Source organism: Panthera onca, chromosome E1, assembly GCF_046562875.1.
Source record: "Panthera onca isolate mPanOnc1 chromosome E1, mPanOnc1 haplotype 2, whole genome shotgun sequence".
NCBI classification, from domain to species: domain Eukaryota; kingdom Metazoa; phylum Chordata; class Mammalia; order Carnivora; family Felidae; genus Panthera; species Panthera onca.
In genome coordinates this window covers 17,127,968-17,143,628 of record NC_138352.1, presented here as the reverse complement: position 1 = coordinate 17,143,628, position 15,661 = coordinate 17,127,968, and the positions used below count along the sequence as shown (strand labels likewise).

Here is a 15,661-nt window from a genome sequence, read left to right as displayed (position 1 = left end):
ATAATTTCAAGAAATCGAGGGGCGCCTGGGAGGCTCAGTCGGTTAAGCGTCCGACCTCGGCTCAGGTCACGGTCTCACGGTTTGTGAGTTTGAGCCCCGCGTCCGGCTCTATGCTGACAGCTCGGAGCCTGGAGCCTGCTTCGCATTCTGTGTCTCCCTCTCTCCCTGCCCCTCCCCTGCTCATGCTCTGTCTCTCTCTGTCTCAAAAATAAATAAAAACATTAACAAAATTAAAAAAAAAGAAATTGAAAATCACGAGTTAGTATTCTTCAATGGTCACATTAGCGAAGATTGAGAAGCTTGATCGTACACGGAGTTGCTAAGATGTGCGACAATAGGGCCTCACACGGAGCCTCTTAGGAAAGCCGTTGGGCAGCATCTGTCCCAGATTTAAATGCACACACCCTTCCCTGCAGCCTGCCGTCCTGGGAGAGTAGGTTCACGCAGATGTAAGCCCAGGCACGTTCACTACAGCATCGGACGGTACATTCTCACAACGGAGTACGATGCAGCTTTTAAAAAGCCTGGGGCTTACTCCTAGGCCCGGGCCCAGGAGAAACGAAAACCCACGTCCACAAACAGACCCGTGCGGAGAAGGGAACGGCTTTATTCGTCATAACCCCACACTGGAACACCCCAAAGGTCCACCCGAGGACAGTAAACAGACTGTAGCCTGTTCGCACGACAGATGGCAACACTCAGCAACAGCGACCAGAGTGAATTACCAGAAGCATTCGGTTCGGCAAATACATCAGACACGAGAGGGTGTGTACTTTACGGATCCGTGTGTGTATGAAGTTCAACGAGCAAAGCCAGCCCGCGGTAAGGGAGGTTTACGGGAACAGGGGCTGCCTGGGGGAGGGGGTGGGTTACGGGAAGGGGCCACGGCCTTCCAGGCGGAGGGAGGCGGGAACGTGGGCCGGGGTGGGGGGTGGGGGCGGCGATGTCGCTCACAAGGTGTAGACGGTTGCTTAAAACACTGAGCTGTATACTCAAGACCCGTACAATTCACTGGATTTAATTTCACCTCAATTTAAAAACAAAATTAACGGCTGAATGGAAAGACATAAAAACGAGTCAAACCTAACATGCCCTGGAATGGAATGATCTCCAAATAAATTAAGGGGAGCGGCGGGAATAAGGACAGTGTATACAGCATGCCCCGTGTGATAAGGAGGATGTACATCTATTTCAACAGCTCATATATACGAGATGTTTCTGGAAGGATGTGGAAGACACCGTTGGCGAACCCCTTTCCGGAGGGGCTGGAGGCCTTGAGGTCCGGCGTGGAGGGGACATCTCAACGCTGTTTTGTACCGTCGGAATTTCTTGTACCGTGTTGGTGTTAACTTTTTAAATACAAAAACCAGCCAGACTTTCCCGACTGGGTAACAGCATTCCGAGACTCAAGTCTGGGGTTTCTCTGGAAGCGGGGCCATAAACGCTGCCTTACGGCGGCCGGCCGGGGGCGGCCTGCGTCGCTCAGGGTGGACGTGGGCATCTGGACAAGCAGACCGGGGAAGGGAGAAGCAGAATCCTGAACCAGGGCACCAAGAGAAATAAACCCAATACCGGACTGCAAGGATTTCAGCCCGAGATGGTCAGATTTCCACTGAAGAACGTGAAAGCCCAGCTCGTGGCACAGGGGAGTTATCTGGTGGAAACTTCTAGATTTTTGTGTGTGTGTGTGAGAGGAAGCTTCCCTGGTGGGTTGGGAGGTACAGCTCCTAAGAGGCCGTAGGACCTGAGGGAGAAGCACCTAGAAGAAGGGGTTCTGAGCCACGAGCAGGACCACCAGACAGTCCTGGGTCTGGTCTTCACTTCTACTCCGAGGACAAGCCACGAAGCAGCCCACTGAGTGTTCACTTTGAGGCCGGACTCCATGCTGCCGAGCTCATCCCCGCTCAGAGCCCAGAGCAGATGACTCGCTGTCCCTCGTCGGCCACTGTGGAACAGACGCTGGGGAGGAGGGACCGGTCACCCGTCCCGGGGACGCGTCGGCTCACTGGCCCTGCCAGCGGGGGAGGCTGGGGCCTTTCCCTGAGGAAGCTCTCAGCCCTGGGGGACGGGGGTAGACACTGCACAACCTGGGCAATGCGTGGGGCCCCCGTGGGGTCGTGAGTCCCCGGCCACACGGCTGAGAGAGCCGTCCCGGTCGGGACCGCGTGCTCAGTGAAACTCGGGCCCAAACGTCCAGGCAGGTGCCAAGAAGAGAGAACAAGGGTCTTGGGCAGAACCTCTCAGAGGCAAAATGTTGACGGGGCAGAGGTGTGAGAGGCCTTCCGGCAAATGGCGAAGACCGGGTGGGGGCGGCGGTGGGTGAGGGGACCCGTGGCTCTCGGGAAGGGACCTCGGAGGGGCCAGAGTAGCCCTGTTCGTTAGCGGCCCAACAGCACCCCCACTGTTTTCCTGCCAGAACCCCGACGTTGTGGTGGGTGGAGGAAACGTGGGCCCATTCCCCAGGCCCGGGAGAGGAGTCCCGACTGGCCTCCTGACGTCCTGACGACGCTCCGGTTGCCCTGGGTCCACGACCCGCCTAACGGTGGCCTGTGGCCACGTTGTGGCCGGCAGCCCCTGGAGGGGAGACTCGGGCCTTCGGAGAAAGCGTTGGCTTTCCTGGTAAAAGGGAAAGACGCAGCAGACTCACGCCCCCTTCTTCCCGCCTCCAGTGCCAGGGGCCGCAGGGGCAAGCGTCACAGTGAAAGCTCCGTGTGCTCAAGAGTCCAGGGCCATCGACCTCAGAGTTCCTGTCCCGGGGACACCACACGCCCGACGGTTACTTTGCAGCCGAACGCAGTCCTGGCGGGCACTGGCCATAATGGTGTGCACCCGGCTTCGGGAGAAGTTGTGTAGAAGCAGCCTGTGGTCAGGGTCCCCAGCCCGAGGGTCTGCTCTCCGGGAGCCCCCGCCCGGCTTCCTGTCAGCCAGCTGGAGCTCCCCTGCCCCCAGCCCCCAGCCAGGCCCCCTGGACGGCCTTCCCTTCGTGACCTCGCTCACGACCACCCTCTGGGCGTGTCCACCGGCTGCACCCACGGCGGCCCCTCTGGCCTGGCCATCGTCCCAGCTCCCGGCTGGCGGGGGGCCCAGGCCCTCGGGGCCCTCGGACAGGGACACAGACACGTCCCTCACCTTGGAGGGGCAGCCGGCCATCCTCTCACTCTCCCCAACCGGACACTTTGCTCCCTCGGACACAGACGCCCCGTGCTGTCTTGAGCCCGCCTCTGAGGAGGCAGCGGTGGGGGCCCCGGTGCGACTCTCTTCCCCGAACCCGTGGCCCCCACTGTCTCCGACAGGCCCCTGGGGGCCAGGCCCTTCTCGGCTAGACGGGGAGCAGTGGACACCAAGGTGCAAGGTCCGGATGGAGCCCTAACTGCCGCCAACCTGGACGCAACTTTGGCCACACGACTTGGCCCCTCGGAGCCCGTGTCCTCGACAGACAAGTGAGGATAACACCGGCCGAGCCCGTGCGGCTGCCGCGGGGACCCAGGGACAGATCCCGGGGCAGCACCGGGGACGGGAGGTGGGCGGCCAGTAAGGCTCACTCACCCACCAGCCCCCTCCCAGAGCCAGCACACCTGTCCGTGGAAGGCACGCGGGGCAGGGCCCGGAATGATCCCCTCCCGGGAGCCTGGTCCCCGAGGGCGTTGCCCTGAGTCCCGAACGGTGTCCTGCCCTGAAAAATGCCGTCAAGGATCCTGACGTGCTTCTGCTTCCAGAGCGGCCGAGGAGGCTGGCGGGCGGGGGGTGGCGGTCCCGAGGGTCCCCGTGCCGCCCTGCCGTCCTCGCCCCCGGCGGCACCAGATGCTGTCAGCCCAGGGACCGCCGAGCACTGCTTATCCTCAGCTCTGTGGCCACCAGTCAGCGGCGGGGAGCTGAAACTCCGGCAGGGAGACCCTGTGGGGACCCTGCTCTTGGCCGTCAGCAGCTGTGTCCACGCCGGGCCTGCGGGTGCAGGAGCACCCGGAACCCCACCGGTGGCCCCGAAGGGGCCACGGCCGCCCGTACGTGGAGTGCGGCCACGGCCGCCTGCAGGATCAGGGGTGCAGGGGGCCCCGGTCCGGGGGTCCGAGCATGTGTGGGCCCGGACAACAGAAGGGGTGCATGGGAGGGCTGCGCAAGGGTCCGCGTCGTCCGCTGACACGGGGCGGGGCCAGGAGGGGAGATTAGCCAGCGGTGTGCGGTGGCTAATGTCAGCCAAAGTCCTCACCCTCGGGTGGCCACAACACGGCCCCCAGGGGTCCCAGAGGCTCCGACCCCAGCGGCCGTCCCCGGGCCGGGTGGCCCCTGCCGAGCAACAGGAAGGAGCGGAGGAGCCCAGGAGAAGCTGGAAGAGGGACGGGCTCTGGAGGCTGTTTTCTCGCTTCCCGAGCTGCGATCGGAGTCCCCCTTAGATGACGCCAGACCCCAGCCTGGGGCCGGCTGGCGGCCGAGCTGGGACAGGAGCCTGTGTCCTGATCCCTGTCCCAGGAGTGACAGCAGGCCCCCGGGGGGCGCCCCCCTCTCCCGCCCTGCAGAGCCCTCCCCCCCAGCTCTGCATGGAGCCCCCAGGCTGGGTCTCCGTGGGGGTGTGGGCATCACTGGATCGCTTTGGGGAGCGAACCCCAAACTTGTGCCGGGAGGTGTGCTGGGAGGTTCGGGTCCTCAGGAGGGTGGGGGCGGCGTGCCGGGTCGCGAGGCTCTCCCTAGGTCTCCGCGTGTGTCAGGTTAGCCCAGTCAGGGAAATGGTCCAAGTCAAAGATGACCCGTCCCCATGTGTTGACAGCCAGAAATACACAGAAGACCCCAATTATGTTCATCATGAGTCCTGTTTTCACCTGGAAAAAGACGGGTCAGAGTCAGCACCCCCGGGTGGGCCGGGCCGTCAGAACAGCCGTGACCGGCTGGTCTGCTGGGCTCCCGTCCCTGGGCCGTGCGCTGTGCTCTGTGCTCTGTGGTCACCCGCCCCCAGGCAGAGCAAGGCGGGTCGGCAGGTGTCCTCGGTGCTCAGAGCCTCCGGGGAAAGCTCCACACCCAGGCCGGCATTTGGAAACAGCCTCGGGGAGGCGGCCTGAGGCCCAGCGGAGGCTCTGTGACCACGAGGGCCTTCCTTTCTGGCCTCCCCCTCCCATCCCAGGTGACGGAGCCAAAGCAGAAAGGAGGGGGTCGTCCTCTGTCTGCGTCTGCGTCCAGGACATCCCCCGCTCCCAGGCGGTGGCCTCTCTCGCCCCCTCCCTGCTTCTCCTGACTGTCCTCGCGGGCTCCCGCTGGTCTTGGAAGCCCGTCACGGCCACGCGGGACCCCCGCCCTCACCCTTTCCGAGGGCTCAGCGAGGGCTCCCCAGGTGAGAGCTTCCACGCCTCACCTCCCAGCTCTGGGGGGCAGAGCGGTCCCCGGAACGTGAGAACGTCTCAGAAAAGAACCAAAGGAGCACATGCATGCAAACGCACGGGTCGTGGCCGTCACCGGTCGGTACCCCTGACGCCAGCCGGGCGTCGTGCGTTACCATGTCGGAAACCTTGAGGTGTCCGTAAGCAAACACGATGGCGTTGGGCGGGGTGGCCACGGGCAGCATGAAGGCAAAGGACGCGCTCAGGGTGCAGGGCAGCATGACGTACAGCGGGTTGAGGCCGATGGAACGTGACTGGGGAGAAACACGGCGCCACGGGTCACACACGCAGGCAACGAAGGCTCCAGGGACCGTCTCTCTGAAACGCGTCCCCCCAACGCGCCCTGTGCCTCCGTCCCGCCGGCCCCTCTTCCCGTCGGCACAGGTCTCGATAAGAGCCTTGCTGGGCCCCGAAGGCTGAACCCGCAGCCACCTCCCGGGGAGGCCTTCCCGAAGGTCCCCTCGGTCCATTCAGCACCTACTTCCTGGGCACCAGCTACGAGCCACAGACCATGCCGGGTGCTCAGGCCGCACCGAATCTCGCGGCGTCCCCGCGGCCCACGTGTGCACATGGCTGTCCGTCCTGCCACGGACCTAGAGGGCCCGCGTCTCCTCACCTACGCACACACGTGCTCTTACACATGTCTGGGATCGTCTTGCATACGGAATTCGATACTGCTTTTTACCCTACAGCTTAAAATTCAGCCACCTCAGACAGCGCCCCGCACCGAGTGGATGTTCGTTAAATGTTTGCTGAATGGACGAATGCTACAGCTCACAATATTTGTTCGTGCCTATCGAAACTAGCGATGATCCCTCGTGCAGATTTATGTGCACGCGAGGACAGACGCCTGTGCAACATTATAGCAGCAAAGCACTCAGGAGACAGACTCATCCCTAAGCCGGTGGCCGCAGAAGCAGGCTGCTTAAATGAAAACGTACCTACAAACAAGGGGACAGCTTGGGGCTGTGAAGAATGACAGCACGGGAAAACAAAATTCAGGTGCAGAACAGGACCACAGAATGAGGCCATTGGTTTAAAAAGAGTGTGTGTGTGTGTGTGTGTGTGTGTGTGTGATACATCCAGAAAGATACCTAAGAAATGAATAACAGAGGGGCACCTGGGCTCAGTCGGTTGGGCGTCTGACTTTGGCTCAGATCACGATCTCCCGGTTCATGAGTTCGAGCCCCAAGTCAGGTGCTATGCTGACAGCTCGGGGCCTGGAGCCCCGGCTTCGGATTCTGGGTCTCCCTCTCTCTCTGCCCCTCCCCCGGTCGTGCTCTCTCTCAAAAATCAATAAACATTTAAAAAAATTTTTAAATAGACATTAATAACAGAAATGGAAGCTGGGGGGTCAGGGTCTGGCGTTACTGAACATTTGTTAGCCACGTGTAAGTATCACGTTTTCAACTCTAAATACCCTTCAAAGCTGTGATCTGCCCCCCCCCCATGCTTGATAGTGTCATTCCGTATGAATACGTTTAATCTCCCCAATCCTCTGCTGTTATGAAAATATTTTGGTAACAAGTAACTCTGTGATGGGTTGTTCTGGAATGAGCACCTCTGGAGATCTTCCCGAGATACATTCCCAGACATGAAATTGCTGGGGCGGACCTCAGGTTAGGGTTCCTGTGGGTAAACAGGTCTCGGGAAAGGCCACGCCCGGGCACACGCCCTCTGGGGAGGGCTGAGAGGCCCAGGCAGGGCCCCCGTCTGTGTCCTGACCCCCCTTTCGTCCTGGCCTTGGATGTGCGTGGTGTATGCACCCCACGTGCCTCCGTGACCCAGCTTGGGGGTCGCCGCCTGCCCCCTCTCCTGGGGTGGGTGCCGAGGGGGCTCCGGGGGCCTCAGAGGTACCGTGGGCTTCTGCTTCTAGGAAAGCCTGTTTTCCAAGGGCCTGGCCACACCCCCAGGTGAAGACCTCCATTTGTCTGGCTCTGGGCTGGAGGCCTTTCCCGGGGGCGGGGGGCGCTCACCAGCGCTGGCCCAGCAGCCTGCTTAGGGGAACCGAGTTCCAACACTTTCATCCCTGCCCGGAACGGAAGGACAAAACCACTGGGTTTTACTTCCATACACGCGGACGCGGGGGCACAGAGTGGAAATCTACTGGCTCGAATCCTGAGCTCTTGGCTCAGACTCCTGACTCCAGGGTGACAACCACGGTCTCTCCCAGGCTCGGGCTGTCGCCCGCAGAAGATTTCCACGGCCCTCCTCTTACTTGGCCCTAACCACAGCTTGGACCCAGGTCCTCCGACCGCCAGCCCGGCCTCCTGCTGCACCACCCTGAGGTCGGGACCGCCGCGCGAGGGGCGTTGGAAGGAAGCGTAAGGGATCACAGCCTCTCCGTGCCCTGCCTCCTCCTGAGTTCCGGCCGGCACGTGCTTGCCCACAGCACAGACCCCTAGCCTGGCACCGCCCCCCGCCCCCGCCCTGACCGTCCTCTCCCTCCCGCCTCCCCAAGACCCAGTCCCCCAGGGTCTCTTCCTGGCGGCCCCGCCCGGCCGCCCTCGTGCACACCCCGGGCTACACGCTCCAGACCCTCCATCACCCCCATGACACTGGCCCGCAGATCCTGTCTCCTCAGCTTGAGAAATGACCGGCCGCATTTATAAATGGATTTCGAGGGCCTGGTTCTTGCTGTGCACTTTGGTGCCCGCGAGGGACCCGAGGACAGAGACCGAGGGTCAACAGAGGCTCAGAGGCCCAGGCCCGCAAAGCGTGTTTGGGCTCCGTCCCTTCAGGGACCCAGGACATGGTCCCAGCTTGGCGGCTTCTTGTGCCATGACGGCTAAGGGTCCCCTTCCTGGTGGGTCACTCACCATGGAGGCGAAGATGGGCAGGAAGAGGGTCGTGGTGGCCACATTGCTCGTACACTCGGTGAACACGGCAACAAGCAGGGACAGGATCAAGGTGATGGCCGCCGGGGGCACAGAGTGCAAGGGTTCCATCTGCTCCCCCATCCATTCCGACAGCCCCGAGGCCTTGAAAGCGGAGGGGGGGTGGCAGTCACCGAAGGCTGCGGGCCCGGGGAGCTCAGCCCCTCCTGCAAGTCTGACTCTCTCTCTGCATAAGAGCCACGGGTGGGCTCCACGAGGCCACACCCTCAATCCCCTGCTGTCTCCTAAATCCGTTTCCAGCCCAGCTGGTCTATAACTGAATTTTGGCCCAGTGACACTCAACATGCTTCTACCTGAATTCACTCTCTCTGGCCCAGAGTCTGCTCCCCTGGGCTCCCAGACACCTGCCGCCCACCCTGGGAAGCTGGACACCGCCCTGGGGTCCCTGTCCCCTTCTTCCTTATGCCCACTCAGCCACCCAGTCACCCAGAGCTCCTCATCGCCATCTCCTCTCAGCCCCCGGTAGCTCTCCACGCTCAGGAGAGGGATCCGAGGCAGACGCTGGGGATTTAGAGCAGGAGCGAGTCTCAGGAGAGAACAGCTCACGGGGCCTCCCGCTCTGAGACTGGGTTGGACGACCGACTGTATGGGGCGCCTGCTGGATCTCCCTCAACGCCTCCCTGCTAGGTCTACTCGACCTCAGGGTGTTTGCCAAGTGCAGATCTGACTGATTCGCCGCGGCCACCACCCTTCAGTGGTCACCCACGGTCTTCACAGTAAGTCCACTCTCTCTGTTGTAACCCTCGGCGGAGTGGCTGCACCAGCCTCCTCTTCTGCTGCTCCTGCACTAGAAACGGCACACTGCCCCCTTCACTCAAGTGTCACTTCTCCCTGACATGCTTTTCCAGATGTGTCCCCCTCGCATCTGGACATATATCAATCTTGACATATATCAATCTTGACATATATCAATCTTGACATATATCAATCTCCTCTGTAATGCTCAGGCTGATTTAACAGGGACATAAAGGGAATGTTTGATGAATGAATGAATGAATGAATGAATGGGAGATAACAGATGGATGCATGAGGTGACCAGATGGATGCATTTGTTCATCCAAAAGATATTTATGTCCTTGCTATGCACTGGGCTCTATTCTAGATGCTGAGGGAACAGCAGAAATAAGATAGACCAAATTTGTCCATGACATTCTATTCCTGGATGGATGGATGGGTGGATGAATGGACAGATGGACGGATGGAAGGGTGGATGGATGGATGGATGGATGGATGGATGGATGGACAGGTGGACAGATGGATAAATGGATGGATAGATGGATGGATGGACAGACAGATGGATGGATGGAAGGAAAAATAGATGGGTGGATGGATGAATGGATGGATGGGTGGATGGATGATGGGCGGATGGACAGATGGACAGAAAGAAGGATGGATGGATGGACGGATGGATGGCAGATGGACAGACGGATGAATGGATGGATAGATGGATGGACGGACAGACAGACAGTTGGAGGGAGGGAAGGATGCAGGGACGGATGGATGGAAAAATGGATGGATGGATGGATGGATGGATGGATAGACAGTTGGAGGGATGGAAGGCAGGGAAGAAGGAAGGAAGGAAGGAAGGAAGGAAGGAAGGAAGGAAGGAAGGAAAAACAGATGGACAGATGGACGGATGGATGGACAGACGGTTGGATGGGTGGATGGATATCAGCACCAAGCTGGCTCATCTCTCCCTCAACCTTACTTCTTCCCTACTGGGGAGGAATAGAAGTAAGAAAGTTTCATTCGTGTGTGTTTTCTCCTAAACGCCCGTCCTCTCCTTCTGTGCTGCTACATACCTACCTAGAGAAAAATGCTTAAATGTCAACTGTATCAACAAGGACCCGTCAAGTGAAAGAACCAGGTGTAGTGGTGGAAGTGGTCACAGGGACCCGAAAGAAAGACCTCCCAGAACAAATCAAAGCAGAGATCATTATCGCCAACCCCCGGGGCAGCCCTCACAGCGTCCCCTGCCTCTCTTGGTTAACTTATTCTCTTGGTCACTTATTCCCTCGTTTCTGCAATTTTTCAAAGAGCACTTTCTCTCTTCCAGGCACTGCCCGTGTTGCAGGGCCTCTCGGTGACGAGACAGAGTCCCGTGTCCTCAAGACGCGTGCAGTTCTGCGGAGCAGACACAGAGCCACAGAGCACAGAGCAGGGGTGTGGGCAGAGGGGCACCTCAGGTCTCTGACGCCGTCTTGTGCAAGAGGGGCCCTGGCAGCCGGCGGCCGGGGGCGTTACCTCACATCCTTTGGCCAGTGCGAAGCCGCCCCCCAGCAGCAGCACGATGCCCCAGGGCACTTTCTCCTGGGTCACCTTCCAGGTCAGCAGCGCGGGGGGATAAAATGGAGTTTTCCTTTCTGGGAAGAAACAACAAAAGACACACATACACAAGCCAGAGCAGCAGCGGGAAGCAAAAGAGATCGATTCCAGGGGAATCAAAGCCCGTGTGGACCAGGGACGCCCTCCCAGAGCGAGGTTTCACATCAGCTGAAACTCACAATGAACGCCACACCCAGTGCTGGTGAGAAATGCTGGGTAACACGGTCACCCACTCCTGGGGAGCATACGCATTGGCCCAATCTTTTTGAAAAGCCATTTGGCATATATACCCTCACAATAACACGACTCCTGGAAATTTATCCTAAAGAAGAAACACCTAGGGGCGCCTGGGTGGCTCAGTCGGTTAAGCGTCCGACTTCAGCTCAGGTCACGATCTCGCGGTCTGTGAGTTCGAGCCCCACGTCGGGCTCTGGGCTGATGGCTCAGAGCCTGGAGCCTGCTTTCGATTCTGTGCCTCCCTCTCTCTCTGCCCCTCCCCTGTTCATGCTCTGTCTCTCTCTGTCTCAAAAATAAATAAAACCTTAAAAAAAAATTTTTTTTAACAAAAAGCCATTTGGCATATATACCCTTACAATAACACGATTCCTGGAAATTTATCCTAAAGAAGAAACACCTAGGGGAGCCTGGGTGGCTCAGTCGGCTCAGGTCATGATCTCACAGTTCGTGGTTCAAGCCCCACGTCGGGCTCTGTGCTAACAGCCCGGAGCCTGGAGCCTGCTTCGATTCTGTGCCTCCCTCTCTCTCTGCCCCTCCCCTGCTCATGCTCTGTCTCTCTCTGTCTCAAAAATAAAAACATTAAAAAATTTTTAGAAAAAGAAGAAACACCTATGCACCTGAAAACACTAATTGATAGCAACGGAAAATTCCAAACGACCAGAACGTTCCACAAGAGAGAACAGCTCCGCCCCTCCATGCGCTACGATGCCATAATGAGAGAAAATGGACGTGAAGCCTGTGGCGTTAACAGGAAGCGATCACACCGTAAAGACACGAAAACCCAAACAACCGAGAAACGGAATCTGAGCGGCCCGTGTAACACATGCATCCCGGCAAAGACCAGAGGAGAGAAACCGGAAAAAGCACGGATGGCCTTGCGGGAAATTGGAAACGTCTGTCTGTCCTCTTATAATATTGCCAAGGTTTCAAACGTCTGGAGGGCACAAGAGAAGAATTTGCAGAAAACAGTCCCCAGGGAAGGCCTGATGCACGCTCCCGGGGGCCTTACCCTCCTCCGTCTGGCCACGGAAGTTGAACTGGGGCCTCTGCGAAGGCACTACGAACAGCAAGGTGGCCACGAAGGTGGCCACGGTGGCGTCAGACGCGTACCTAGCAGAGAGAGCACACAGACGTGCCCAGCTCAGTTTTGGGACCATCACCACTCGGCGAGCCTGCTCTGCGTCTACAGGCTCAGCCGAGCGTGAGGACTGGAGCCCTAAGGGCCGTGTAGACGGAACCCTGGCTGGAAACCAGGATGTCCACGTCTCTGCCCAGCTCTGCCCCCCGCTGGGGGACCCTCAGCCACTGGCTTCCCTCTCGGTCTGTGCTGCTCCGTGGACGAGCCTCATGACCTCTACTCATCAGACTCTCTGGAATCCTGGGTTCACCAGGGTGCCCACGAGGGCTTTGGTGATAACTCAAGAGCCTTCAAATGCCACAGGTGGCCACAGGCAGCTGTCCGCCCGCCCGCATCGCCTGCCTTGTCTAGGACACGGGTGTTTCTCAACCTTGCTTCCTTCTGGCCACAGAACAGCTCAACCTGGAGGGAGGCAGCACACACCCTCCGGGCCAAAGAGGCCCTGGACCCCGGACTCCGTCTGCTTTCAGAGGGAGGAAAGACGGCGAACAGAAGTTTGGAAGCTAGAGCTCCGGGCTCAGCAAATCTCTCTCCGTCACATCCCGGCCACCCTGCCTGGCCAGCAGGAACTGTCTGCGGGCCTGTCGCGAGGACTGGGGAGAAGAGAACCAGCCGTGAACCAAGGCAGCGCTGCAGAAGTCACGCGCGGGGCCGGGGAACCCGTAACTTACTTTGTCTCGCCCTCCTCCCAGGCCAGCGACACCCAGCCGGGCATGAAGCCGGGGTCCCGCGAGAACCACAGGCCGACCAGCAGGAGGAAGCAGAGCAGGACGTTGGCCTCGGCGAAGGAGAACGGCCCCAGCTTCCTGTACTCCTGCCACAGCAGCTCATACACGGCCTTCTCGTGATGCCTGCTCTCCAGCCCGCAGCCCCAGGACGCCTTAAAACTGGAGGTGCAGAGACAGAAGGCGGCGAGGCCGGCCGGACAGTCAGACGGTGCTGGCTGTCGCCCACGGCGGCCCTCACCTGCCGGCCCTCCCCCGCAGGGCGCAGGGCGGGAAAGTCTCTGTTAGGCGTGCCCAGCGTGTGGCCCAGGGCGCCCCCAGAGCCGGAGGGGGCTCCCCGGGAGCCTGTGGGCACGGCCACCACAGTGCGCCCTGCAGGACCTCCCCCGGAGGTGCTGGCATGAGGGACAAGGAGGAGGAGGGATCCCTGGGCAGCTGTAAGGGTACCTCAGCCGTGGGAAGGGCCGGCCAGGGCCACAGGGCCCCGGACGCGGGCCCACGGGATTCTCCGGGCATTCCAGCCCCCGTCAGCCTGAAGGCACTGGGCGAGGCCAACAGGACTGTCCCCAGAGAGCCCTCCCTGGCGGGAGCGCCTCCTGACCCCTGGAGCACAATTCCCGGGAGGGCAGGGGTGCATGGAATCGGCACCAAGGGCCACTCTGTGAGCCGTTCTCGTGACGCCGGCTCCCGGGATAAGGGGCCACTCGGTGCTCTCAGCTGCCCGGCCGTGTCCGGTGCCACACGTCCGGCACCGACTCCACGGCGGCTGCAGATGGGACTCCCTCGGGCAGGTGGGTGTCCATGCCGGCCCCCAGCCGTTGCCGCCACGCCTCCCGGACGCCCCCTCCCTGACATGAAGCGGTTCGCTCCCGGCTCAGGGCTAATCTGGTGGCTGCCGGGCTGGCACCCGATGCCGGCGGGTGGGTCCGGCTGCCCGCGGGAGCCCCGGGCTGGGGGGTGCGGGGTCCTGTAGAATGGCCGCCACGGAGTCCCTGACCCGGTGCTGCAGAGCTGGGGCGGGGAGGCCCTCGGACCCCCAAGGGCGTCGCCGGGGAAGGTGCGCAGAGGAACCCCCATCCCTGGCCCCGGGGATAGCCTGCTCAGGAAAGCCGGGTACGAGCCGGCTGTGATGTCCCGTTAGTGCTGGGGGCCTGTGGACCCCAGGGCTGGATGTGAACTCGTGAATTCGGAAGGCGGCTTCCCGGACGAGCTTCCTAGAGGAGGCTGGAGGCAGCCTCCCTGAGGTCGTGCCCCACGACCTGAGGTTGATCCCCACGACCATCCAGATGCGGGACCCGGATGAGGGCACCGCAAGAGGCAGGTGCTACCCCTGATCCGGTGAGGGCATCTAGGAAGCCTGGGGCAGGGGCCCCCGGGGCCCAAAAGGCTCCAGGCACGGCCTGCTGCTCCCGCCATCGGGGCTGTGTGAAAAGCTGTCCCGGCGAGGCTCCGGGGAGCTGCCCACCCACCAGGCTCCGCGTCGGGTTAGCAAGGACCACGGGGCTGGAGCCGCGGGCTGGCAGTGTGGGCGCGGCAGCCCAGAACGCAGACACAGGCGGACGCCCTCCTCAGAAGGGCGGCAGAAGCCTCGCCAGGCTGGGGGGCCACAGCTGGGGTTCCTGACGTGACATCCCCTGACGCTGGCAGCGCCCCTGTGGCCTCGGGGCCAGCCCAGCGCCCCCTGCTCTCTCTGCCAGGAGCTCAGCGGGCCTCGGGGCCTCGGGCAGCCCCCCAGCTCAGGCTGGCGCCCCTGACGCCTGGCTGTACCAGGCCTCGTGGCAGTCAAGGGCAGTAACCCTCGGCCTCCCCAAGAGGGGCTCTTATGGACTCCGCTGTGTCCCCCACGTTCGCATGTTGAAGCCCTAACCCCTGGCCAGACGGGCTCGCCTGAGCCTCGTACGGACGCACCGGACCCGCTCACCTGAACCTCATATAGACACACTGGAGCCACAGCCAGGCCAGCAACAGCATCACCAGCATGTTGGGAAAGGCAAAGCCAAACCAGGAGGCGAAGTTCACCAGGTCTTTGCTGTCCGGAAACAACCTGAAGGGAGAGACACTGAGCTGTGCACGGTGGCCCCAGGGTGGACGCTGAGACCGGGCCTCGCCACGCACAGAACAAGACCAGGGGGTGGCTGACCGCCCTGCCTGAGCATCCGGGCCCCCCTGGGGACCTCACAAAAGTCAGGGCCTCGCCTACACACAGGAGCCGGCCAACAGCTTCCGGGCTCCACGGATGAGGTGGGGGGGCGGGGGGGGGCCTGGGAAAGCCACCCTCCCGATCCTCCTGGGGCTGGCAGAGGGTCACTTCTGCGGCGGCCGGCCCTCTGCCCCCAGGCACCGGCTCCCTTAGACACAGCCTTCCCCACTCAGCTGCCTTTCCCAGAGGAACTCCGGGGAGAACGGTAAGGCCATCATTATAGAAGGTCCTCGAAGATCAAAACAGTCTGCGTGTTGGGCCTCAAGTGTCTGCGGGCTGGGCTCCTTCCCGCCTCCCGGCTGTCCTGCCTGCTGGCCTGGTCCAGCAGGTAGCTGCCCGTCAGGGCCCCTCACTCGGTGATCCCAGCCCCACCCGCACCAGCCGGGCCCAGGATGAGATTCCTCAAGGCCTGTGTCCCTTTGTGGCCAGGGCGGGAACGTGCCCACCAGCCCGGTGGTTTTTCTGCAGCCCCTTCAAGGGCGCTTAGAGGCAACAAGTAACCTGACCTCTGACCCTCCCATAGGGCACCACCGTTAACAGCCGGGGTTGTTAACATATCGAGCCCGCTGCGAGGGGGCTTCTGTGTCTGTTTTCTGCAGGTTTGACGGGGACCCGGCCTCTCGCGCCCCACTGTCGTTTCCCTCGACTTCAGCTCCGTATTCAGGGCACGTTCCCGTCGGAGCGAGAGCCCGGGGAGGAGGGCAGGACTCGCCCCAGAGCAGAAGCCAGCCGGGTCTGTGCACACCAGCTCCCACCCTGCGGGGGTCTCGGGC

At 61.1% G+C, this 15,661-nt stretch overlaps 1 protein-coding gene across 5 annotated transcripts in view; it reads right to left on the bottom strand.

Moving 5' to 3' along the window:
* Window positions 1-587: 587 nt before the first annotated feature.
* Window positions 588-15,661, bottom strand: part of SLC13A5 (solute carrier family 13 member 5) — a 44,528-nt gene continuing 29,454 nt past the window's right edge. For all 5 annotated transcript variants that reach the window (XM_078437936.2, XM_060647648.3, XM_060647646.3 and 2 more), the window contains 7 exons: window positions 14,610-14,732; window positions 12,635-12,850; window positions 11,835-11,935; window positions 10,508-10,626; window positions 8,186-8,347; window positions 5,483-5,620; window positions 588-4,814 (listed from right to left, as the gene is read on the bottom strand). In XM_078437936.2, coding sequence (XP_078294062.1) covers window positions 4,683-4,814; window positions 5,483-5,620; window positions 8,186-8,347; window positions 10,508-10,626; window positions 11,835-11,935; window positions 12,635-12,850; window positions 14,610-14,732 — 991 coding nt within the window. In that variant the 3' untranslated portion in view covers window positions 588-4,682. The remainder of the gene's footprint in view (window positions 4,815-5,482; window positions 5,621-8,185; window positions 8,348-10,507; window positions 10,627-11,834; window positions 11,936-12,634; window positions 12,851-14,609; window positions 14,733-15,661) is intronic.